General features: G+C 48.9%; 1 protein-coding gene across 1 annotated transcript in view; it reads right to left on the reverse strand.

Moving 5' to 3' along the window:
* Positions 1-26,100, reverse strand: part of magi2a (membrane associated guanylate kinase, WW and PDZ domain containing 2a) — a 149,770-nt gene that overhangs the window by 31,964 nt on the left and 91,706 nt on the right. The window contains exons 5-9 of the mRNA XM_056579012.1: positions 23,436-23,730; positions 20,880-20,959; positions 8,553-8,610; positions 5,597-5,718; positions 1,883-2,065 (exon numbers count right to left, since the gene is read on the reverse strand). Of these exons, the coding sequence (XP_056434987.1) occupies positions 1,883-2,065; positions 5,597-5,718; positions 8,553-8,610; positions 20,880-20,959; positions 23,436-23,730 (738 nt within the window). The remainder of the gene's footprint in view (positions 1-1,882; positions 2,066-5,596; positions 5,719-8,552; positions 8,611-20,879; positions 20,960-23,435; positions 23,731-26,100) is intronic.

The following is a 26,100-nucleotide window of genomic DNA, read 5'->3' on the forward strand; positions in this document are numbered from 1 at the left end:
GGTGGCAGTTTTTCTCCGCGTGGGATTATGAGTTTTACCCGCTGCTGGGGGCTGGTACCCGTTGTGAAGGGGGGGGGGGGGGTGTTGCTGTGCTATTACTGGCCCCCCCTCACTGGATGAATTTAAAATGTAATCACACGCAATATGTGTGATTTGATTTAATGAGGTGTAATGTAACAGAATCCAATCAGATCTAACCACACCTAATCATGCCTGGCCGGACCAACACTAACCAATATCTATATATATATAGAGAGAGAGAGAGCTGCAGGAGAGAGAGAGAGGCAGAAGGAGTCAACAGCATTCTTTACTGTGTGAGAAATTATACCAGGCTCCTGCTCCAGTCTACAGATATGTGTGTTTCAATGCTGGAGCATTCACTCACACTGCCCCTGTTCTGACCTTCAGCTGCTGCTAGTGTAGTGGCTATGTGTGTGTGTGTGTGTGTGTGTGTGTGTGTGTGTGTGTGTGTGTGTGTGTGTGTGTGTGTGTGTGTGTGTGTGTGTGTGTGTGTGGATCGGTGCGTGTATGTGTGTGTGTGCGCCTGAATATGCACACGTGTGTGTACACATGCATGTGTGGGTGTATACGTGCGTGTGGTTGTACACCTATATGTGTGTGTGTCCAATGCGGCACATTCCAGTAGTTATAGGGTTCATAAAGTCCGTGCAGTGATTAATGACACACATGTACACAAACACACACCAAAATAACTCCAAATGATAACTGCAAATGTACACATACATATACTCAGCGTGTGTAAAAATGTATGTGAATACATTCAAAGTTATTTTGTTTGTGTGCCTATTTGCACTATGGCTATGTGTTGGTTTGTGCGTTTATGTGTTTTAGTTATGCATGTCTTGGCTACATCTGTGTGTTATGTGTGTGTGCGTTTAAGTGTGAATGGTTGTTGTGCGTGTGTATGTCTATGTGTGTTGTGCATGTGTCTATTCTTTACGTGTGTTTCTATCTATGTGTTGTGTGCGTGTGTGTTGTGCGTTTATGTGTGTGTTGTGTGTGTGTGTGCGTGTGTGTTTCGTGCATGTGTGTCCTATTTAAACAAGAAAGGAAATGTCGCAGCCCACAAGAAGGGTTTAATTTATTCCCTTGATCAACTCTCCATTACAGAATAATGCCCTAGAACATAATGTCACCACGACACCTTGGTTATGAATCGGTTGACCCCCCGTTGTCACGTGACGACAAAACATCCCCGTCGATATCCAATTCCATTCCAAGATAAAATAACTCCACTAAATACAGATGAACATTCCCATCTCTGGCCGGTCGCAAGGTTTCCTCCATAGCACTGGGTGCACTCGCTTATGCACGCACATGTTTTCAACCCGATTGTGAATCTCATTGTCTATAATATCAATGTCTCTGCAATGTAGCGGATCAAGAGATTAGCACTGGTTCACTCACGGCCCCGAACGATGAGGCAATCTGTCGTATGTAGAGCAGCACGAGAGCATCAAACATCTACTGCTTATCAGGCCACCATCTCCCTTCCTCTGCACATCAAACCCATATCAGATGTGTGCCTCCGTGTGTGTGTGTCCGTGACTGTGTGCATATGTAAAAGTGTGTGTCTGTGTGTATATGTGAAAGTATGTGTGTCTGTATATGTGAAAGTATGTGTGTGTCTGTGCATGTCTGCCTGTGTGCATGTGTATATGTGAAAGTGTGTGTGGATATGTGCGTGTGTGTATCTGTGTGTGTGCATGATAATGTCTGTTTGTGTGTGTCTATCTTCTCGTCACATGACCCTCCTTGGAAACATAAGGGGGAGGGGTACCATGTGTCCACCTAGTCACCTGACCCTCGGTAGGGGAAACAGAGGTGAGTGTGGGGGGGGGGGGGGGGTTTGGGGGCTTACCGGTGGCCATCTTGCTGTCGGCGGCGGCGGGGCCGTCCGGGATGACGCTCTTCACCTGCAGGAACTCGTCGGGCTCGTCGCCCCCGATGATGGTGAAGCCAAAGCCCATGCTGCTCTTCTGGAGCGCCGTGGACAGGAAGCTGCCCTTCAGCTGGGTGGGGTCTCTGGTGAACAGGGGCTTCTCTGTGGACAGAGACACGCACACACACACACAGCCACGCACACACAGCCACGCACACATGCACAGGCCCGCACACATGCACAGGCAGACACACACACACACACACACACACACACACACACACACACACACACACACACACACACACACACACACACACACACACACACACACACACACACACACACACACACACACACACACTCTCTCACACACTCTCACACACACACACACACACACACACACACACACACACACACACACACACACAGAGGCACACACATTTTTTCCACATATACACATACAGGCACGCAAACATTCACATATATACATGCATACACACACAAACACACACACACACGCAAACGCGTTTATATACACACACACACACAAACACACACACACACACACACATGTACACACATGCGCACACACACACACACACACACAAAGTTCAGTAAACAAGCGTTAGTTATTCAGTTATTTCCACAGTTCATCTCTCGGCCCCCCAGGGGACGAGGGGGTGGGGTGAGAGCCAAAGCAGCTACGTTACGTGGGGAGAAGACGGTGAGAGGTTCTATGGGGGGCAGGTCAGGGTGTTGGAGGGGCCGGGCGGTAGATAGGTTGATAGGTTGACTAACCCTGAACCGACCCGGTTGTAACAGTCTGAAGGTCTCATGTATGGGCATGAAATGTGTGGAACGAACCGCGTACCCACAACGCTTTGCATGTTCACGAAGCACAAAAGCATTCACAGAAGACACCAACACAAAAAGAAACTGCACAAGCCACAACACAAATACATAAGCCGCTACACAATGGGAGAGAGTGTGGATTGGAAGATTCATTGTGAACGATGTTGACAATGAAACAGATTATTCCTCATAATGTATAGAAAGTGGAGAGCCTAGCTCGGCCTGTCTGTCTGAGTCCTACTTTGAGCACAATGAGGCGCTGTTGTCGATTTTATTGGGTCAAACTGCACTCTGAAACGGCCTTCTGCACATCATGAAGAACATCCAATTCTGGTCCGATGGAGATCAGTCAAGCAGAAGTGAAGGTTAAGTTTCAAAGATTACTTTTAAATTGGCTAAGGGTGAGGCCGTACACATTCTATACTGTGTGGGAATATCAAACAGTCCGCTGCAGTACCATCCATTCCTTTTCACCGTGAAAATACTTAGACGGTCACAACAGCGTTGTTGTGGTGTTTACAGTTGAGTTAAGGTGATGGCAGTTGTGCTGTGGCGTTTGCTGTTGCGTTGTTGCGTTTGCTGTTGTGCTGTTGCGTTTGCAGTTGTGTTGTGGCTTTTTCAGTTGTGTTGTTGCGTTTTCAGTTGTGTTGTTGCGTTTTCAGTTGTGTTGTGGCGTTTGCAGTTATGTTGTGGCGTTTGCAGTTGAGTTTTCTGTGAAGGCGCTTGTGTTTTTGGTATGCAAATGTTGTGGAGAGGCAGGTGTCCCCGCCCGTTGAGAACCGTGGTAGCAGGGCTGTTTATAGATATATAGTGGGGGAGGTTTGGCCTTGATATACTCAACAGAGGAAGAGCGGGGGGGAAGGCAGGGAATCGGTCCGTAGCGCAGAGGGGTTTCCTTTGGTTCCAGGTGAGGGGGGGGGGGGGGGGGGGGGACAGATTTGCAATTTCACAGCGATGGATATAAACAGAAGCGTTGCTGGGAGGTTAGGAGTTGGCGCGGGGATCCAAGATGCTTTCGAGGGAAACGGTGGCAATCGGTGGGTTGTTTGGACCGACGGGGGCTGGTGGTGGCGGAGTGAAGAAGCAGGGAATGCTGGGACACTCTGGAGGAGGAGGAGGGGGGAGGAGGAGCTCAGCCAACAAGCTTAGTCACACTTTGTTTTTCGCTGTTAATCAGGAGAGTTCACGTGGCGCCGGTGCATCCGTGGACGCCTGTCAGCGGTCCAACGCAGCGGGGGAGAGGCGAAATAATCAGTCGCCTGCAGGAGGCCGGGCGTAGGGGGGGGGGGTTGAGAGGGAGGGGGGGGGGTTGGTTGGTGGAGGAGGGGTGTCGCAGGAGCTTGATACATCTGCGAGGCTAGCTAGCGAGCTAGCATGCTAGCGCTAGGGGAGGGTGTGAGGGGGGAAGCGCGGGGGGGGGGGGGGGGGGGGGGGGCGGCAGCGACGGAGGGGCTGGGAACAATGAAGCAGGACCCTCCCTCCTTCGGCCTCCTCCACCGGGCCGTACTTACTGATGTAGCGCACCAGTGACAGGGGGGACGGGCCCAGCACCAGGGTGGTGTAGACCGGGAGCAACTGCTCCCTCTGGTGGGGGTGCAGCGGAGACAGCTGCAGCTGAGAGTGGTGGTGGCGGCGGTGGTGGGGGTGCTGGCACGGGGGGGCGATCCGCCGGCGCCCCAGGGCGTGTCTGAGGGGCGAGCTGTGGGCCGACGAGGAGGAGAAGGGGGGCGGGGGCGTGGCGTGTCCCGCCAGGGCCGTCCGGCGGGGCGTGCCCGCCGGGGAGCGGGACAGGTCGCCGAGGCTGCGCCAGCGGTCTGGCAGAGGGCGGGGGTGGAGGTGGGCCGGGGGGGGCCGGGGGAGGGTGGAGCAGGGGCAGACCAACGCCTCTGCTGAAATGTGTTTGGGGGGAGGAGGGGGCCGTATGGGGTAGGTGCATGTAGTTGTGTGTGTTTGTGTGGGGGGGATTAAAACAGAGGAGAGAGAGAGAGAGAGCGAGCGAGGGTGAGAGAGAGAGAGAGAGAGCGAGCGAGCGAGCGAGCGAGCGAGCGAGCGAGCGAGTGAGTGAGTGAGTGAGTGAGTGAGTGAGTGAGTGAGTGAGTGAGTGAGAGAGAGAGAGAGAGAGAGAGAGAGAGAGAGCGAAAGCGAGAGCGAGAGAGAGAGGTTAAAACAGAAAAGAGAGAGACAAAGAAAGAGAGAGTCATTGAATCAGAGTTTAACTACGATGATTTACAAGGGAGGGGGGGGGATACGTTACTATGGAAACAAACCTCGGCATCACTCTGTCTCCGTCATACCAAGATGACGAACAAGAAGAGATGAACAGAATTACATTCCGACAGGAAGAGCATGCAGATAACAATAACAACAGGGATGTGTACGGTGGACCCGACAGGAAACCCCTGTAGATAGAGGATAGGGGTCTTACCCCTGTATATAGAGGGGTCTTACCTCGGTAGATAGAGGATAGGGGTCTTACCCCTGTAGATAGAGGGGTCTTACCCCTGCAGATAGAGGATAGGGGTCTTACCCCTGTAGATAGAGGGTAGGGGTCTTACCCCTGTAGATAGAGGGTAGGGGTCTTACCCCTGTAGATAGAGGATAGGGGTCTTACCCCTGTAGATAGAGGGGTCTTACCCGTGTAGATAGAGGGTAGGGGTCTTACCCCTGTAGATAGAGGGGTCTTACCCGTGTAGATAGAGGGTAGGGGTCTTACCCCTGCAGATAGAGGGGTCTTACCCCTGTAGATAGAGGGTAGGGGTCTTACCCCTGCAGATAGAGGGGTCTTACCCCTGTAGATAGAGGGTAGGGGTCTTACCCCTGCAGATAGAGGGGTCTTACCTCGGTAGATTGAGGGGAGGGGCAGGGAGGAGAGACCCTGGCTCTGCATCTGCTGCTGCTGCTGGACCCTCCTCTTGGCCTCCAGGACCGGGTTCTCAAACTGGGTCCTCCTGTTGATGTGGCTGAGAGGACGCAGACATGCTGCTGTTAGATCTCCTCTGGGTCATTTAGTTATTCAGCAGACGCCTCCCGATAAGGGATTAAATGGATACAGCACGGATATACAGATATAGGATGTATACGCATGTAGGATTAAGTATTACAAATACAGATAAAGGTTTTAAGATACAGATATAGATTGATGCAAAGGTATAGGATTTAAGATACAGATATAGGATGAATACACAGATATAGGATGAGGGTACAGATATAGGGTGAGGATACAAATAAAGGACGTCCATACAGATCTAGGATTTAGGATACAATTCTAGGATAGTGATACAGATATAGATTTTAAGATACAGATATATGTGTTCAAGTGCATAGTTTGTCTTCCCGGGGATGAATAACGAGGAGGCTGTTATTGTGGGCTGGCAGAAGCTTCCTTGCTTACGCAGTCGAACACCCAAGGAAGCAAGTTGCATCATTTTCTCCCATGAAGAAATATACTGTTTCTGCAGCTGTTAAGTAATTAGTCCTTATTGGGGCATCCACCCTCCCACAGTCTGTGGGAGGGTGCTTGCGTGCCAGGCTGATGTGCATTCACACACACAGACACACACACACACACATACATATTTGCAAGGGCACTCAACCACACCCACATACACACTCACACACACACAGGTGGGATTCATGTGGGAGAGCTCTTAAAGGGTTGGTCGACGCTGGTCGGGGAGGGGGGGGGGGGTATTACATCTGCCCCCACCCAAAACCCCCACACCAACATCTTCAACATCTTCCTTTATTAAATATGGAAGACAATGTTTCGTGCTTTCCCCTCCACTGAGCACCACACACACACCACCGTGCACACGCTGCTCACACACACAGTTACATCACATGCCCCCTGTGGGGGTACACAGCAGTGACACTGTGCATATTACACAGGGAAGCCCTGAGACATGTTTTGTTACACAGAGATAATTACAGCCTCTGGCTCTTCCACTCGAGATACGGCCATTTAGAAAAGCACAGCGGTGCAGCTAACGCTAATGCTCACCCAGCCGCCGACATAACGTTATTATTGCTCAGGCTAACCTATAAGCTTCCATACAATTGCCATGTGCTAACGTAAACCCAGTCTGTCTAAAGGCGCTAATGCTAATGCTAACCAAAAAGTCTAGATAAATGTGCTACTGCCAAAGCTAACCAAGTTAAATGTTACCTGGGATATCAATAATGCTAACCTAGCACCGGCAGCCCGGATGAAGGTGCTATTGCTAATGCTATCCCAGTAGACTAGATAAAGGAGGTATTGTTAATGCTAACCAAGCAGCCTAGATACAGGTGATAATGCTAGTGCTAACCCGGCAGCCTAGGAATAGGAGATATTGCTAAACCTGCAGTAGCGATAGTGTTCAGTCAGGTGCAGTTTTGGTGTATAACCTCTCCCCCCCCCCCCCCCCCCCCTCCTCTTCCTAGAATAGAGTTTGCTCTTTGTGTGTCAGTATTGTTGGCGCAGTGTTTTGGGAACATGACAGCGGCGGAGGGGAGAGGACCAGAGCCTCTGCTGCAGAGAGCTGTGTGAATGAAGACCGGGAGAAAACACACACACAGACACACGCCAGACACACACATTCAGAGAGACACACTGCACCCGCCAGACCCACACTTTCAGAGAGACACAATGCACCCTCCAGAACCACACATTCAGAGAGACAAAATACACCCGGCAGACCCACACATTCAGAGAGACACAATGGAACCGGGGTGCAGATGGACGAGATGACAGACAGACAGACAGAGAGACCATTCACATCTAACCCAGTTAAACTTCAGCATATCAAAGTACCAACAATGTCTCCCTTATCTCCTTGACATCTGCATAGACTGTTGCATAATCAATATTATTATATTATCATTCAGCAGGCCTGTGGCACACAGGAACATGTGGGCTAGGGAATTATTATAACAGGCTAACGTCAGTCAGCCGGCTCACAGCAGTGTGAGGATACCTTCAGCTGCTGCTGGATTCAAAACCAACATCAGCACGACCACGGTGGGGATAAGATCCTACAGGGGTACATCCAACACTGGGAAACACCGGTAACCACATACACGCACGCACGCACGCACGCACGCACGCACGCACGCACGTACGCACGCACGCACGCACACATATATCATGCAAGCACTTTATGTTTTATTTTTATTTTGTTCTACATCACAATTGCATGCGTTAATAAAGTATTGTTTTACCTACCATTACGAGTCTCGTTTGGTCTAGCAGGGAATTCGCACAATGGTGCTGCTGCTGCTTGCTTACGTGCTTCACTGCTTATTAGCGCTACTTGGAAGACGCCATTTAATTCCTACTGCACCCCATTATGTATTAAGGATATCTATGAAAAAAAAGGCACGTATGTGCTTTATATGTATGCTTAATATTTACACTTAACCTGGGTAATTTCGCCAGAACATTAGAAAGTAGTAGGCTACATGTTGATTAACATTTATTCCATTATTTCCGATCCCTGCCTAATTACGAAACAGATCATCTGACTTAAAGAACAAATCAAATGAACGAATCAAATGAACGAATCAAACAAACGAATCGAACGAACGAATCGTGATAGTGAACGGAACTGAAAGAACTAATTCCCGGAAAATAATCGTTTTTCCCATCCCTAACACACACACACAGACACACGCTCACGCACACAGACACATGCACGCACGCACACACGCATGCATATGCGTACACACACACGCCCACACGCACGCACGGAAACATGCACGCACGTCTCGTCGTAGCTTAAACATATTTAAGTATTGAACATGTTTCTTGACTTACTCCACGTAGTAGCTGCCGTAAATGGGGTCATCAATCTTCTCCCAGCCGTACGGAAGCTCTGCAGGAACAAAGGCAAACAAGAAAAGCTCAATCAGAAAATAAAGTAGACAACTAGATTCAAGGTTTTCGGATCAGTGGGAGGGAGGAGAGAGTAAAAAGTCATTACGGATAATAGGAACTCAAAGAGTACTTAGTCGGACAGATTGTTGCACTTTCAGAAGCAAAGCATCCCATAATGTTTGTTTCCTGCTGCCAGGCGTCACGTGTCGCTGTGATCATGAGGGTTTAGACTCTAGACTTTAAACTCCAGTATCTGTAGGGAACTTCAGAACAAGCCCCATGTATGCATGCATGCAGCCCTTTACATTGTCAACGTGCTCTGAAGCACTGTATCAACAACATGCTTCCCCTCCGATAGGCTTTAGAAATAACACTAAATATTGATAGATCGGGTGGTGGATTTCTTAGTGATGAAATATTAATGCACTTCCTCATTTCCACGCTGTAAATATTATGTTTGGAGTTGGAGGCATGGATTACTGAGAGCTCTCAGGGTCATCACGTCGTCTTTCATCGCCCGAGAGCTCCGTTCAGCCTCTCGGTTCAAAGCAGATGAGGAGGAGGGCAAACTTCATTTAAGTTTTAAATACGAGCCATGAATAAGTAGCGGTAAGTTAAACAAAAAAAAAAGGTATTTATCTATAACCGGTCACTGTCTGTCTGCTGAGGAGAGCAGTGGAGAACGACAGAGGCAGCGGGTTTGACACATTAATAAACTGCATTTGATGCTGTTCATTATGGGTGGAGGAACATTAGCTCCCCTTCCTAAATTAAAAAGGCTGTTTACATTCATACTTTGAACCTTGAAGTTTAAATGGGACTCTCTGTGCCTGACTGATCAACATACACCTTCTTTAAAAGACCCCTGCATGTTCTGCATATTGAACACTGATCATAGCCTGACATCACACATTTTCCTCATGAGCAGACATAAAGCAGAAACAGAAAGAAAAGTTTATAAAGGAATGATCAAAAATATGCATAAAGATCTCATCCGAGAGATGTTTGCCATAAAGAAAACATGTTTTTAATGCCGGCGTTATTTCTGTTCTGTCATTAAAGAGTTGGCTGGGACTAGTGTACACTCAGCCATCTCCCGCAGCGAACCTTAGCCTATTAGCATATTAGCACCTTCAAGTACAAAACCGTACGAGGAGGCGCTACACTAAGATCAAGCGTGTCTCCCACCAAGCTAGCAGCACGGTAGCTTCCTCTAGCCCAGGGAGCCAGTATTTCCCGCTCAGCCTTGTAAAGAACGCGGCTTTGATTAGGGACTATGCTAAGCTAATCAGGAGGCGAACGCAGATAATAGCAGCAGTAATGTTTTTCTAATGAGAGACAGGAGCAGGCTCCCAGGGTCCCCAGGGCGAGTGAGGAACTAGGCCACCGCTTCTCAGGGGAGGTGCAGCCTGCTATAGGGTTAGCACATGCTAATGCTAAGCACATGTGACCGCGACAGCTCGTCTCCTTGGTTACGCCCTGAAGTGATGCTGGGAGACGTAGGTTCAGAGATGATGGGTGCCCTTTGTTAGATTTACTAAATTGACCCCTCACCCTCGTGTGTTCTATACCCCTGGCAACGCAACTCTGTGTCAATGCCTTTCCTCAGAGCCTTTCACAATCAATTATTACATTTCCAAGAAAACAATGTTTTAGGTTTTGCTCAGTAAGCAACACACGCACACACACGTCTTCCCTCATTAAATATGGAAGACGTTTAATGTTTCACTTTCACTTTCACTGAGCAACACGCACGCACATGCTGTACCCACCACACATGTACCCATGTACAGTCGACATGCACGCACACACATGTGCATGGAAGCGGAAGATCTTCCTGTCTCTCCCCCTCTCTCTACAACATGTTACACGTAAACATACACGAGACATGAACATACATGACATGTCAACACACACGCCAACACACACACGCCAACACACACACACACACACACACACACACACACACACACACACACACACACACACACACACACACACACACACACACACACACACACACACACACACACACACACACACACACACACAGAAGATAAAGTGCTGACAACTACTGGTTCCCCACACATCACATAATGAAAGCTGAACCGTTTCCTATTAAAACGTCCAGCAGAGGAAAGACAACACAGCACATACTGAATATATCAAGCTCAGACACAGCATTCAGTATCAAGTAGAGCACACGCGCACACACACACACACACACACACACACACACACACACATCAACAAATATACACACACACACACACACACACACACACAAACACACAAACCATATCATGCTGACAATGCAATAGACTGTTACAACTGGAGTGTGTGCATGTGTCAGTATAGTGTGTGTGTGTGTGTGTGTGTGTCAGTATTGTGTATGTGCGTGTGTTTGTGTGTGGTTGTCAAGTTGTCAGGGCGTATCACGGCCTGCTCCCCTCTTCTGGAGGAGGAGGAGGAGGAGGAGGAGGAGAAACTTTGCGACTTGATCAGAGATCTGCCAGTTCTCGCTCTCTGCTCTCCAAAGAGTGGGGTGAAAATGGAGTGATCTGTTCAGTTTGTTTGGGTCTTTCTGAGCTTTCTTATAAAAGATAGCAGCTCATCCTTCAGCAGATCCTCCATCCCCTCAATTTATCAATCAGGGCTTTTAAGTTGAAGGCACTACTGATGTTCTCTTACAGTCTCTCTTCTTTCGTCCCATGTGGCTGGACTCCCTCCTCTTCAGGACGGAGAAAGTTGTGCTTCCCATCCCCCCCCCCCCCCCCCCCCCCCCCCCCCCGCGTTGCAACACAAGGACCTTGAGAACGAATGCACGTTCCTCTGTCCTAATAATAACAACGCATTAAAAGCGCATTTCAAAGCAATCAAGGACCCCTCACATTCTGATAAAGGGAAGAGTGTAAAAACAGCTCATTAAAAGTAAAGAGAGCGTTGGTTTGTCCTGTTCCCTCTGAAGGTGGCAGCCGTTGAGGTCCCTCCCACCTTCTGAGGAGGAGGGTAAACGCCGTGGACTCTGGAGGGTCCTTGTCTCCAGGAACATACAATCTTAGTCGTTAAAGGAACCAGCCGCTTCACTACGCTGTCCTCCTCACCCCGCGTCTGTCGGTTTACAGCGCAGCCCGCCGCGGCCCAACGCCAGATTTCACACCGCTGAAACTTCAACGTGTTTAAAGGAAAGCTGTGTGCTTTTAATCTGCGGGGATTAGGATGAGCTGCTGACACATTTCTCCTCCGTTTCCTCAGGCTCGTCATGTGATTCCAAAATGGTGGAATTTGCCACACTTGGTTTTCTATTATTACTATTTACTTTGTAGTCATTTAGCAGACACTTTGATGCACAGTGACTTGAAGTTCAAAATGTTAATTTCATTTCCTCGACCTGTCAGTCAGGAGGAGATAGGAGCCAGGCCTCTCCGTCGGGGACTCCCACTGGCATAAAGTTTACATTGGGGTCCGAACTTAAAATGGGTAAACTCTGAAGACTCATCCTTATCCCATAATCACTTGAAATTCCTGACAATTTTAACAGCGATGAATCTTAAAGCAGTCTTCAGGAGTCTGAGCAGAGAGAGGAGAGTCTGAGCAGAGGGTCTGAGCAGAGGGTCTGAGCAGAGGGTCTGAGCAGAGGGTCTGAGCGGTGGGTTCCTCTCTGGAGCAGAGAGGGCGAGTTAGTAAACACAGACGAACGTCAACAGTGAGACTGGATCTGCTCCCCAGGGGTCCAGGCCCGGTCTCAGTTATTCCTGGTGATATCAAACCGCCTGGCTCTTGTTTCATAGTTTCAATGTTTTTCTTAGCAGTTTCACAACAGCAGTCACACTCGACATAACACCTCGCAGACATGCAGAACATTTCCCTCTAGATACCGGTTCAGCGAAACACACACGCTGATATCAAATGACACCTCAACAGGTGTAACCTAGAAACTCATGACCATAATTCTCTCTCTCTCCCTTTAATCAGTCTTTTAAAACACTCTTTTTTTTTCTTTTTTTTTAGGCTGATGATAATCTCTACCCTGTCTGTCAATCAGAGCAACAATCAGTCGAAGAGTTGAGTTATGGTTGCGGTCGAGATATCAGAGATATCAGACGAGATAGGAATAATATTAACCAGTGACATTGTATAAAAGTAAATCAACATGTGTATAGCCGTAATAAACAACATTGTATAAAGGTCAATCATCCAGTATAGAGCAGTATTAATGATAAACCACATTGAATAAAGGTAAATCATCAGGGTAAACCACATTGTATGGAGGTAAGTCATTGTGGTGTATAAACCACATTGTATAAAGGTAAATCACCAGGTGTATAGCAGTAATAAACCCCATTTTATAAAGGTAAATCATCAAGGGCATAGCAGTAATAAACAACATTGTATGAAGGTAAATCAAGAGGTGTATAGCAGTAATAAACCACATTGTATAAAGGTAAATCATCAAGGGTATAGCAGTAGTAAACCACATTGAAGGTAAATCAACAGGTGTATAGCAGTAATAAACCACATTGTATAAAGGTAAATCATCAAGGGTATAGCAGTAATAAATCACATTGTATAAAGCAGTCGTAATAATAAAGCAGTCCTACTCAAGCGAACACTTAGGCCCGTCGAGATGTTTAGAACAGCGTACAATGTAATTATCCTCATCTGTCAGCTGCTCCGCCCATCATCTCGCTCATCGCCGCTGCCACGGCGCAGACTGCTGAGATATCGATGGAACCCAAAGTCAATTTGTCTGCGAGAGACTGAGAAACCTGACTGGGCCAAATGAACCCTTAGATGCTGATTTATCTGCTAGTCTGGGCACAATAAAACAAATGAGTTAACTGCAGCTGTTCGCTGTGAGCACGGAGACCGAGTTTCAAGAGTCTGTTTAAGGGAGCGCAGGAGGGGGCCGTAATTCTCTGGGTTTTGACGATGTGCATTTGGCTGCTCGCTAGCCGACACACACGCATACACAGACACACGCACGCACACACACACACACGTGTATGACAGACAGACAGACGCAGACGTCAACATAATTAGTGTTTGTGTCCTTTCTGAGACAAAACCTTCGGTGTGTCTTTGTGTCGACGCCACCTGCACCCAGCGATTTGGGAGAAGTGGAAGGTGTCTCTCTCCGCCAGACACACCGCCCTTTGTTGCACACGCCGTGATCACACAAAGCGATCGCATCTTGAGGCGGATTCACAGATGTTTTAATCAGACGGAATAACGTATCGTTAAGAGTTAAAATCAACTCGGAGATTTAAAACTGACAAAGCAAAATAGAGAGAGAGAGAGAGAGAGAGAGAGAGAGAGAGAGAGAGAGAGAGAGAGAGAGAGAGAGAGAGAGAGAGAGAGAGAGAGAGAGAGAGAGAGAGCAAGGATTTAGTAACTACGGTAATTAAAACGTATGTGTGCGTTTTTTTAATACTGTGGCAAAGCCAATTTCGTGATAATTTAAAATATCACAGACTTTAACTGAAACACATCTTCAAATGTAATAAGGTTAACCCAATGAAAGGCTTGTAAACATAAAGTCATCCGCGGTTGTAGATCTTACAACCATAAAACATTTTTTATAAAAAAAAGGGAATGTTTTTTAATATTTTGGCCAGGGGGCGTTTTATGGAAGAGCGAAAGAGACATCATTAAAAATAAATATATGAATTAATAAATGTGTCAATTCTAAATAACTAAACTAATAATAATAACTAATAATAATGTGTTTATTATGTTAATAGTATAAATAACTCACTAGTAAATAAAATACATTTATGAGGGCAAACTGGACCTCGTGTATGAGCCTGACCCCGTGCATGAGCCTGACCCCATGCATGAGCCTGACCCCGTGCATGAGCCTGACCCCGTGCATGAGCCTGACCCCGTGCATGAGCCTGACCCTGTGCATGAGCCTGACCCCGTGCATGAGCCTGACCTGAGAATACAGATCCTCCCCCCTACTGTTCCCTCTGGATCATTTACCTGAAATCACTTAGAAGCATCGGCTAAATCACTAATAATATTAAAGATAAACATTACAAATTAAATATACAGGACGTATTGGCCAGCCTGGTCTATGAACTGAGTCTGGTCCGTCAAGATAGTAAAGCTTTCTGTTGGTGTTCATCTGAAACACGATACATCATCAAACTTATTTGGTATGATAATAAGTAAATATAATGCACTGGATGTGCCCACCACAGGCAGGCCCAGAACATCCTGCTCCACCAGACACTCCATCACCACGGCCTCAAATTGAGATCGTTCCTCAAATTTTCCCTCAATCTCCAGGCCTCAGGCATCCTCTCAGGGAGGGCTGTCAAAACAGCCCATCAATCACGCTGTTGACAGCCATGCTGGCCCCGCCCCCTCCCTCAACCTCCTCCTCTCTTCTACTGCAGCAGTCTCAAGGTGATGGAGGACGCCGTCTCCCTCCCTAACTCCCTTTTCTCTTGTCTCTTTCTCAATTACTATTCTGTCCCCCTCTCCCTGTCTCTCTCTTTCCTCGGTTTCCCTGTCCCCACAGGTGACTTACTCCCCCCTGCACCTTCTCTCTCCCTCCGTCTCACTCTCTCCCCCTGGCTCTCCAACCTCGTCCTCATTCTCTCTCCCTCTGTCTCCCTCTCTCCACCTGCCTCTCATCTCCATTCTCAGTGTCTCTCTCCCTCTGTTTTCTCTCTCTCCTCATCCACACATAAGTCACCTGTGGATCATGCACGGATGCACACACACGCACACTCATCTGTGATTAAGGAGGGCTGGCACGCCCAGACACACGCGCTGCTTTGTGTTTGCTGTGCCTGAAGGAGTGGAAATTACCCTGAAAGCCCTGTTTCATGTGGGCCTGTCCTCAGATGACCAGCGAGCTGCCTAACACCAGCCCACAGCACTGCTCGACTGAGTCAACAGTCTGCCTGCAGCGCCGCGAGAACATATCTGTAAAACACACTGAGGATGAGAAGAACGAGAGGAGACATGACAGGAGAAAGAGAGAGCGAGGGAGGGGGAGAGAGAGAGAGAGAGGTAGAGAGAGAGAGAGAGAGAGAGAGAGAGAGAGAGAGAGAGAGAGAGAGAGAGAGAGAGAGAGAGAGAGAGGTAGAGACAGAGAAAGAGAGAGAGAGAGCCAGAGAGAGTGAGGTAGAGAGAGAGAGGTAGAGTGGCAGAGAGAGCTAGAGAGAGAGAGAGATCCCCCTGCTGTTCCCCCAGGAAACGTGGATCAGACGGGGCGAACGAGACGAATGCGCCAGCCCCCGCTGTGCGAGGAGATGATAACTCTGTCGCTCTCTCTCTCTCTCTCTCTGTCTCTGTCTCTCTCCCTCCCTCTCTCCGTCGCTAGGCTCTGCTTCCCCGTGAGTAGAATGTAATTATGTCTCCCTCCTCCTGCCCTCCCTCCCCCCTCTGCGGGCCACGACAACACCACCCCTCTCTCTCCCGGGCGACCAGACGACAAGGGGAACTTTGCAAATGGCTCGAAAACGGAAACAAAAAACGAATAATAGAAAGAAGATCAGCACGACGTTCCCGTTTGTCTCCCAGCATTCCACATCCTCTCCGAGTTAAAGTTGGGAAATATATCAGCATTAAAATCCTATTAGGGGAGCGAATTAGCTGTGAACACCATTTGACGTGGTGTTTATGCTGATGGCGATGATGTTTGCAGTTTCTAAGTAACTTGGAATATGTATCGTTATAAAAACCATTAGTGGGTGAAGTCAATCGAAGAGTTACATGCTTTAATTCATACCTTCCGTTGAGTAACTTAGACGTATGGAGAGATCTTATTGATAAATTACATTAAAGCTACTTTCGGTGAGACGTGAGAGTTGTTAAGAGCAGAAGAAAGCCAAACTAACAATACCAAGGTCCCCTCCTTCTCTTCTCCCTCTCTCCTTTTGTTTCTTAGACTTTGAGGTGTTAAATTTCCGGCACCTTTGATTGAAAATTCTTGCAAATTGATTTTTTTTACCAATAACGTAAGAGATACCCTGATTGGTCAGAAATGAGCCTTAAGCGATCATTTTTTTCTAAAACGTCTCACAGAAGCAGGGTGTCAACCGAAAACCGATCTACTGAGAATTCCACTCACTTATAGCTGAAGGATGGCTTTGCGATTTCGACAAACAACCCTCAAACGAGAGCACTTAAAAATCACCTACAGCACATTAAGCAGCACCATGGGGCTTAGGCAACTTGCCCGAGGATGGCTACCTAATTAGACCAGGGGTTCTCAACCACTGGGCTGCAGGCCGATTCCGGTCCGCATTGGCCACCGGGCCGCAGAGATTTAAATATTTGAATATATTAAAATATAAAAACTATGCATACTGGATTCATAAAAAAAATGTTGAGTAACCCTGGGCTAGTCTACTATTGGGGTCTGAACCCCGTAGCTATCGGCTTGGAGTCAATCACTACCGCGAGATGACGCCCCCTAGAACAGAGTACTAGCGGTGCTAGGCTGAAGATGAACGTCTATAAATGTTTTACAATTGACCTTTGATGTGAATGTTGTAAAACGTTCTGGCAATAGAACAGTTCTGATGCGAAGGCTTCTAACTGTCATGCCCAATGCCCCCGCCTTCAGTACTGTTCTGCTCTTTGAAGTCGATTTAATATATTAATGTTTCCTCTCACTGCATCTCGATCCCCCTCCTTCCTTCCTCTCTTCCTCTCCCTCAAACCCCACAGTGAAAGACTGCCAGTCTCTCTCTCTCTCTCTGTCAAACGTGACGATTGGCTGCACTCTCCGCTGTTTGTGAACTGGATAAAGTGGGCAGACCGCCGCATGCAGGTTGACTCATGCATGTGCATTCTGAGCCATTTGTTTCCTGCCCTGTGTTGGACAGGATGTGCTACGTCTGCGCAGCAGATAAACCTTGGAGCCAGGAGTGGGGAAGCAAGTGGTTTGTATTGCCTGTCTTTTTGACTCTGCTCATTCGCTGGGCTCTGATTCAGAATACCTTTAAACCTCTATAATAGATCCGTGAGTCTTTTTCCACCTCCGCCATGTAGGCTGTCTTCTGGGTCACCTCCTCCTAGCCCTTCTCTTCCTGCATCTCCTCCTGGTACTCATCCATGCAGGCTGCCCCTTCAATCTCCTCCCCATCCTTTCTCAACCTCCTCATCTTCCTGCAGATCCACCTCGTGGATGTCCTCCTCAACCACCTCCAACAACTTCTCCAGTCCCTCACAGATGCAGGCTGGATCCTCCACCTCCGTATGGATCTCTTCACTGTGCTGCTCCTCCACCTCCTCCCTATGCTGCTCCTCCTCTTGTACCTCCATCATGCCGGCTGCCCGACGCAGTTTGAAGAAACTCTAATCCTGTTATCTCCGATTAGAGCCTGGCTCAGACCCAGATGCACGCTTGCAAGCACACGCACACACTCACTCTCACTCTCACACTCACACACACACACACACACCTACAAGTGGGATCCTCATTTATGTTTTAGCGCTCGGCCTGCACACGTCGTTGCCATGACGACGCAGAGAATCAATACAACCATCTCCAGAAACATCTGTCCGGTCGGCTCCGTCTCCACCCGGCCGCGACGACACATCCCCACGGCGACGAGGCAAACAAGATCAAAGAGTGCTGCAGACGACACCGCCATTGATCTCCCATGGAGCAAGCCGTGTCTCGTTCCACCGGGTCTGGTTCTAACGGGTCTGCCTCTGGTTCTAACAGGGCTGGTTCTAACAGCTCAGTTCTTCTCATACAGGCTCGTCATTCGTCACTTTTGCACAAGCAGAGGCTGAGGAACCCGTCACGGTGGATCAACCCTTTGTCCCAGACTTTGAGAAGTAAGATGCTATCAGAACACGACATCTGCACCGAGAGGCTGCAGCGTCAGCAGGCACCGAGCTATCGACAAGCTCTCTGAGATCAGCTGTGTCATCAGGGTATGGGTTTTGATGTTACCGTTAAAAAAAAAAGGGAGCCACGCTCAGAACTACTAATTTTCCAATATATTCAGCTAATTCAAATATGCTATGTAATTTCAAAGCGTATTGAAGTCTTCATGAATCACAGATCATTTGTTTAAAACAGATGAACGATTCCTTTGATGAGCAGAAATAAAAGATAATTACGACGTCTACTCGTTTGGAAATGTGTTTGGACTCATTCGTGAAATAGTTAGGAATGAGTTTGTTTCACTGAAACATATGGCCTCCTAACACGACTTTTCAAACCCTTGTATATTTCTTATAGTTGACCTGCATGAGGCATATTGTAGACACGTTTTAAATCGGTCCCTACTGGTCTAAAGAAAGGAGGAAACACACGATTACTCACTTTCCAGGAACAAACAACTCGTCTCCCAGTACCCTAACCATGCAATGGGAATTTCTCCATCCTCCTACCCCCTTTCGAGCATGTAGAACGTTTTTTTTTCATTTAACTTCTTTTGTGTTTTTTTTTGTTGTCTCTTTTATTTTTTATTTCATCTATTAATAATCAATTGATAATCATTAATTGATTACTAATCATGTTTTTTTTATTGCTTACATGTTAGAAATAAAGACAATCAATCAATATATCTACACACACACAATCCACACAACCCATCACAACTCACAAATGCATAATCTTTCATTCCGTTGCTGGTACGTATCAAACTGCAGTCCCATCCACAGGGATACTCCATCGCTATATTCACTACCAGAGCCATCAATCAAATTTTCTGTGGCTTCATTTGCTGATAGAGCCATCAATCAGTCACTCCCCAAACATACCAGGATCAAAGAGGGAGCGAGAGAGATACATGGATAGGGAGAGGGAGAGGGAGAGAGAGAGAGAGAGAGAAAGAGTGACACACAGAGAGAGAGAGAGAGAGAGAGAGCGAGAGAGAGAGAGAGAGAGAGAGAGAGAGAGAGAGAGAGAGAGAGAGAGAGAGAGAGAGAGCGAGAGAGAGAGAGAGCCAGAGAGAGTGAGGTAGGAGGGAGGAGGAGAGAGAGGAGCCATGCACATAAATAAATACTGTTATAACAACACTGACTGTATCAACACTTATTTCACTGTATGTCCTTTGTATCTGTGCATCCTTGTGATTTGATGTGTGTGTGTGTGTGTGTGTGTGTGTGTGTGTGTGTGTGTGTGTGTGTGTGTGTGTGTGTGTGTGTGTGTGTGTGTGTGTGTGAATGTTTGAGTGTGTGGTCGGTTGAAGGACAGGCCAATGCGATATTCATTTGATAGAGTTCTGCATAACATCACACACGAAAACATGTTTGCGCACACACACACACACACACACACACACACACACACACACACACACACACACACACACACACACACACACACACACACACACACACACACACACACACACACACACACAGACACAGACACACAGACACAGCACTGGTGCTCGGTAAACAATGGGCCTCACAAACGCACTGAAAACACACCTCGGGTGATTAGCAGAGCAGACTGAAATAGCCCTTATCACACGGTAAAGGTCGCCCAGCGCCTCACTCTCTCTGTAGCTTGTGCTGCACTAAAAGTTCGAAAGAAAATCCCATCTGTGCTCAAGAGTGACCCTCGGTGAACCGCGGCAGAGCGTCGCCTACACACACGACATGCCAGGCCGGGGCTGATCGCCGTCCAATCAAACGGAGACACGGCAGGGAGCCAGCAGAGCGGAGAACAGTAAGTGAGGGTGTGACATGACATGGTGAAGCCCCCGTAAAGGACAGCGTCCACATTCACCCGTCCACACACACGTTCGCACACATGTCATGTCAGCCGTGCAAGGCAGGAGCAGCGAGGGTGGGGTGCTCATGGACACCTCGACACTCCAGCCAGGAGGAATTGAGCCAGCACCCAGACAACCCACTTTCCCTCAATTTACCCACTCTCACCCGTAACAAGAGGGGGGGGGAGAGGGGAGAGAAAGGGGGGAGACAGTCGGAAAAAAGTGAGGGAAGATATAGATAGAGGGAAGGAAGGGAGACCGGATGGGAGGAGAAAAGAGGAGGAAGAGAGACCGGAAAGGAGGGGAATAGAGGAGGAAGAAGGGAGGAAGAGAGACCGGAGAGGAGGGGAACAGAGGAGGAAGAAGGGAGGAAGAGAGACCGGAGAGGAGGGGAATAGAGGAGGAAGAAGGGAGGAAGAGAGACCGGAGAGGAGGGGGAGAGAGGAGGAAGAGAGACCGGAGAGGAGGGGGAGAGAGGAGGAAGAAGGGAGGAAGAGAGACCGGAGAGGAGGGGAACAGAGCAGGCCGATACGGGGAGGAGGGAGAAGATGAGTACTCTTACCGTCCTCCTTGCACTCCTCCGGCGGCTTGGCTTTCTTGGCCAGCCGAGGGTCGAGCCACGAGGTCGTCTTAGTGTTGTGGCTGAGAGGCAGAGAGAGACAGAGGGGGGGAGGGAGAGGGACGGAGGAGGGCAGAGAGGGACAAACAGCGAGTGAGCTAGATAGTTGCTGAGAGAAAAATAGCGTTGGGAGGGGGGGGGGGGGGGGGGGGACTCAGCTTGCAGTTAAAGAGGAGGTGTTCCCCCCCTCAAACCCCCCCTCCCCCCGCCAATCTCCTCAGGCAAAAAAGAGTGAGTTTACCAAAATGGCGATCAATACTTTTAGTTTACTTCAGTGTTCCTAATTAGCTGCCGACAAAGAGAAGAAAGAGGCCTATGTTTTTTTGTGTGTTCGTCTGCGTTTGTGTATATGGTTGTGTATCTTTGTGTTGTGTGTGTGTGTGTGTGTGTGTGGGGGGGTAGCTAAGAAAATATATAAAGGAATAGCTGATGAGTTTGGCAGATCTGCTTTTAGAGAGAGAGAGAGAGAGAGAGAGAGAGCGAGAGAGAGAGAGAGAGAGCGAGAGAGAGAGATGGAGAAAGACATCAATAAAGCGTCGATTTGGCATGAAGACAATTAAAAGAGCTTCAAACTAAACAAACTCACAATTACTGTCCCTCCCTCCCTTAAGCCCCCTGCCTCGCATCTGTCTTCCTCAACACCGATGCATTGTGGGTAATGATAATCAAGGCCGTGTTGGGAGACCATGCATCTTCTTCATCCTCTGATGAAGAGCTGGGATCCCCCTGGAAGAGACTTCAGTCTGTGGGCAGACGGGGGCCCACCTGGCCCTGTTGGGGGGGGGGGGGGGGAGGGTATCCACACGGTGGGATTTAAATCCTGCCAGCGCTGGGAGGCGTATGATTTGAAGCCATGAGGAGCCAAATACACCTCCCTTTTATGGGCTGATTGAGTCTGTCACTTCCCGTCATTTTGTTCTATATATTTTACAATATTGTATTATGAGGATAAATTGGTTTCGTACAAGATGAGCCACTGAAAGACATCGCTTATTGAATGAAGCACAAGCAGACACACACCGTGCCCGCCTGTCAGGTTAAGCATGACTCCCCTGTAGACGTCTGTGTGTGCATGTCACACACACACGCACACGCACACACACACACACACACACACACACACAGCCGAAACTCAGGTGACGGCTCCATTAATTGTCACAGTAATGAAGGCACCTTGGTGGTTTTTTTACCGCTGCTCTTAAACTCCTAAAAGCAGCATGAGTTACAGCGAGCAGTTTCTAAAACAGTCTTCTGGCTCGGGCTCAGCCCACCCTGCTCTGTGGCTGTTCCGCGCCGTTTCTTAAATAATTCAATCAAATAGAAGCCTTTCTCTTTAAAGAGAAGGGCCTGGCCAGCGTCCACTCTGGCTCTGGGCTGGTTCCAGTCTGGACATTAACGACCGGCTCCCAACATCTGGACACCCTGATGCTGCAGGACGGTCAACGGTTCAGTTAAACAGACGTTCACCTCGATCCCACCACCCATCTTGAGGACCGGCGCTGTATGTCTGCTGGATGCCGCGGGGGAATAAGACCGGTTGACTAGACAGTCGTACCATCCCTGCTCTCCTCTGATGGAATACGGGTCTCAATACGTCGGCTCCTGCGTCTATATCCTACAGCTGGCTGCTGAGGCCGGGATCACTGTGAAACCACAGCTGAACCCTGTGACATCATTGCGATGATATGTGGCGCACACTCCACGTCTGATTTTACAGTTGTTGCAGTGTTGTCTGTATTTTTCATTCCCATTTGATAACTCACGGATTCTGACACAGAATCTCTGCATTTTACGTCAATGCAGATTAGCTGTCATTTAGTAAGAGACACACATTCTGCCATCCAGGGGGGGTCCCCTAAGGGCCTGTGTGCTCAGGTCCTGGACTCTGAGGGGTCAGACCAGGGGCCTCACATATCCAGAGTGCACTTCAGACTTCCTGGTTTGGGGTGTGGCGATGATCTGCTCTCTGTTGAGTTGTACCCCCAAAGCAGACGTTACAGGATGGAAATCCAGGATTGAAGAACTGCCACTGAGTCTAGAATGCCGCAGTGGCTGGCTACTAGTACCGGCCGTATAACTCGCCCAATAGCACGTAAACACCTCACTATGCATGCAACCTTATCCTGGTTACCCGGCCCTTATCCAGCTGCTACACGCATGTAAACGTTTGTCTGGAGTTAGGGTTGGGTCAGTCAGGGGACCTCATCCTGATTCTCTGCATGCCCCAAGTGGATCTGCACAAATCACATCCTGATCTAAGATGGGTGCCAGCGCCCCACTCACTCTATGGAGTACACCTCTCCCTTCGTCTAAGATGGCGGCTCTAAGAGGACTCACTCTATGGAGTAAACCTCTCCCTTCGTCTAAGATGGCGGCTCTAAGAGGACTCACTCTATGGAGTACACCTCTCCCTTCGTCTAAGATGGCGGCTCTAAGAGGACTCACTCTATGGAGTAAACCTCTCCCTTCGTCTAAGATGGCGGCTCTAAGAGGACTCACTCGATGAAGTACACCTCTCCCTTCTCCGTGTACGCCATCTCCCAGTTGTCGGGCAGGGGTCCCAGCTCCTCGTCGTCCTCCGGTTTGGGGGGCAGCAGGGGGATGGTGTCGATGGGGGGGAGCTCGGCGGCGGCGACGGCGGCGGTCTCTGTGTCGGGGATCTGTCCCTCCTGCTCTGGGGGCATCATCTCGGCGGGGAGGGGGCCGCTGGAGTTGGGGGTGGCGGAGAAGACGCCCTGCCCAGGGGGGGTCTCCCCGGAGGCATCGGTGCTCCGGTCCTCATGCTCACTGGATTCTGAAAGGGCAGCAAACAGAGGCGGGACTTAGAGAGGATGGAGAGGGTTACCTGAGAGAGAGAGAGAGAGAGAGAGAGAGAGAGAGAGAGAGAGAGAGAGAGAGAGAGAGAGAGAGAGAGAGACACACAGACAGACAGACAGACAGACAGACAGACAGACAGACAGACAGACAGACAGACAGACAGACAGACAGACAGACAGACAGACAGACAGACAGACAGACAGACAGACAGACAGACAGACAGACAGACAGACAGACAGAGACAGAGACCTCAGTAATAGAATTGCTGACGGTCTGGTGACGTGTGGCGAGCGGTGCCCAGCATGAGGTCAGGGAGGAAGACAGATTGAGAGATAATCCATAAAAAGACCGGGTGGGGGTGGGGAGGGGGATGCTATCTGCTTAGATCACAAAGCCGTGGGGCTCTATTGATCCCCACACCCGCCCACCCAACCCCACCTACTCCCCGACCTCTCCGCTCTTTGGCACAGGCAGAAAAAATAATATCAAGCCTAGAATCGGGAGCACGGCTTTAAACAACAAACAAGAAAAACACGTACACACAAACACACACACACACACACTACACACACACACACACACAGGTGTAGTTTCAAGGCTTTGTCTCACAGCGCTTGAAGCTAACAGTGTGTGTTTAAGGGGGTCAATAAAGTTGCAGAGAACAATAACATCTGGAAGAAACCGTCTGGTTCCAACTGGTGTTTTCACCGCTGAGCCATGAGGTGCTCAGACACGTCGTTGAGGGTAGTTCAATTAGTATGAATGAGTGAACATTCCTAACATTATGTGTGAATGACTGAAAAGTCCTAACATTGTGTATGAATGAGTGAACAGTCCTAATGTTGTATATGAATGAGTGAACAGTCCAAACATTGTGTATGAATGAGTGAACAGTCCTAATGTTGTGTATGATGAGTGAACAGTCCAAACACTGTGTATGAATGAGTGAGGAGTCTGAATGTTATGCATGAATGAGGGAACATTCCTAACAATGTGTATGAATGAGTGGTTAGCCCTAATGATGTGTATGAATGATTGAACAGTCCTTACACTGTATGAATGAGTGAACACCACCCACCACACTCTAAAGCCCAAAGAGAGATAAAAAGAGAGCCTCTCATTGCTGAGTAAAGCTCACAGCGCTGCATTGGGGATGTATTCTATCTCTCCTGCTTCATGTACAAAGAGACTAAAGACAATTCTGGACTCCAAAAGCAACTTTGTCGTCTTGCCGACACGGCCATTTGCTCTTGGCTTAAGGTTCCCAGGAAACAAGCGTGGACGTTCCCCCCAGTACAGAATCACAGACAGACCCCTCCCCGGACAGACAGACTGCCTCCCTGGACAGTCCTCTACCCCCCCAGACAGACCCCGGGGGTAAGGCAGCGCTGAACCACATCTGAACCGACAGAGCAGGCCGATCCAGAGGACTCTACACCCTTCCTCTGGTCGTCTATTGTTTCAGCAACAGTCTCTTACCTCGTTTGAACTCCTTCCGATTAGAAAACCAAAATCTCATCCTTCCCTCCGAGTCTCTGGTCTGAAGCGTGACGCTGTTGTTGTTGTCGGGGTCCCCCCCCCCTCCGCCAGCAGGTGTTTAGGTCCTGCTGAGCGACAGCCTCCGGAGCATTCAGTAGTATGGACCGTCCGGCAGCACGGAGGGGCCGAGGCTACACTGACACGCCCCCCCCCCCCCCCCCCCCCCACCGGGAGAGAGCCCTGGATCAATACGGAGCCAGTCCCGTGGACCCCGGCCCGGGGCTTAGGGACCGGCTCCCAAAGCCGCCCGATAGAAGGACTCTTTTGTGATCAGCCGGTGCATGTGATGAGGAGATAAAGCACACTGATACCGGGAGCCTGGCTGTGGTCAGGTTGTGTCAGGTTGGGGGGGGGGGGGCATTCATATGTGTGTGTGTGTGTGTGTGTGTGTGTGTGTGTGTGTGTGTGTGTGTGTGTGTGAGGGGGGGGGGTTCATGCATGTTTGTGTGCACATATAAGCTGCAGGGTAAGGCTGGTGTGAGTATCAATTGTGTTGTCGTTTATACAGCGTTTTTTTCAAACAGTCACATTACCGGGATCCAACACATTCAGCCTTTTGTTCTCCGGAGTCAGAGAGGATGTACCGTCGGTTTGGTTTTGGTTGTGAGTCAAAGCCAGCACATCTATTCCTGGCCGGTTCAATACGGCTTCCGTCAATACGCTGTGGGTGGGGCGTGGCTCCTGCTCTCTCTGCCTGTGGGCGGTCTCTCCAGAGGGGAAAGGACACACTCAAACAGCCTGATGATAGATGCTCCATTGCCGGGGCCCCTGGACACCCACAGGACCCCCCCCGTAGATCCACGCCTGG

Source organism: Gadus chalcogrammus, chromosome 19 (genome assembly GCF_026213295.1).
Source record: "Gadus chalcogrammus isolate NIFS_2021 chromosome 19, NIFS_Gcha_1.0, whole genome shotgun sequence".
Taxonomy (NCBI): domain Eukaryota; kingdom Metazoa; phylum Chordata; class Actinopteri; order Gadiformes; family Gadidae; genus Gadus; species Gadus chalcogrammus.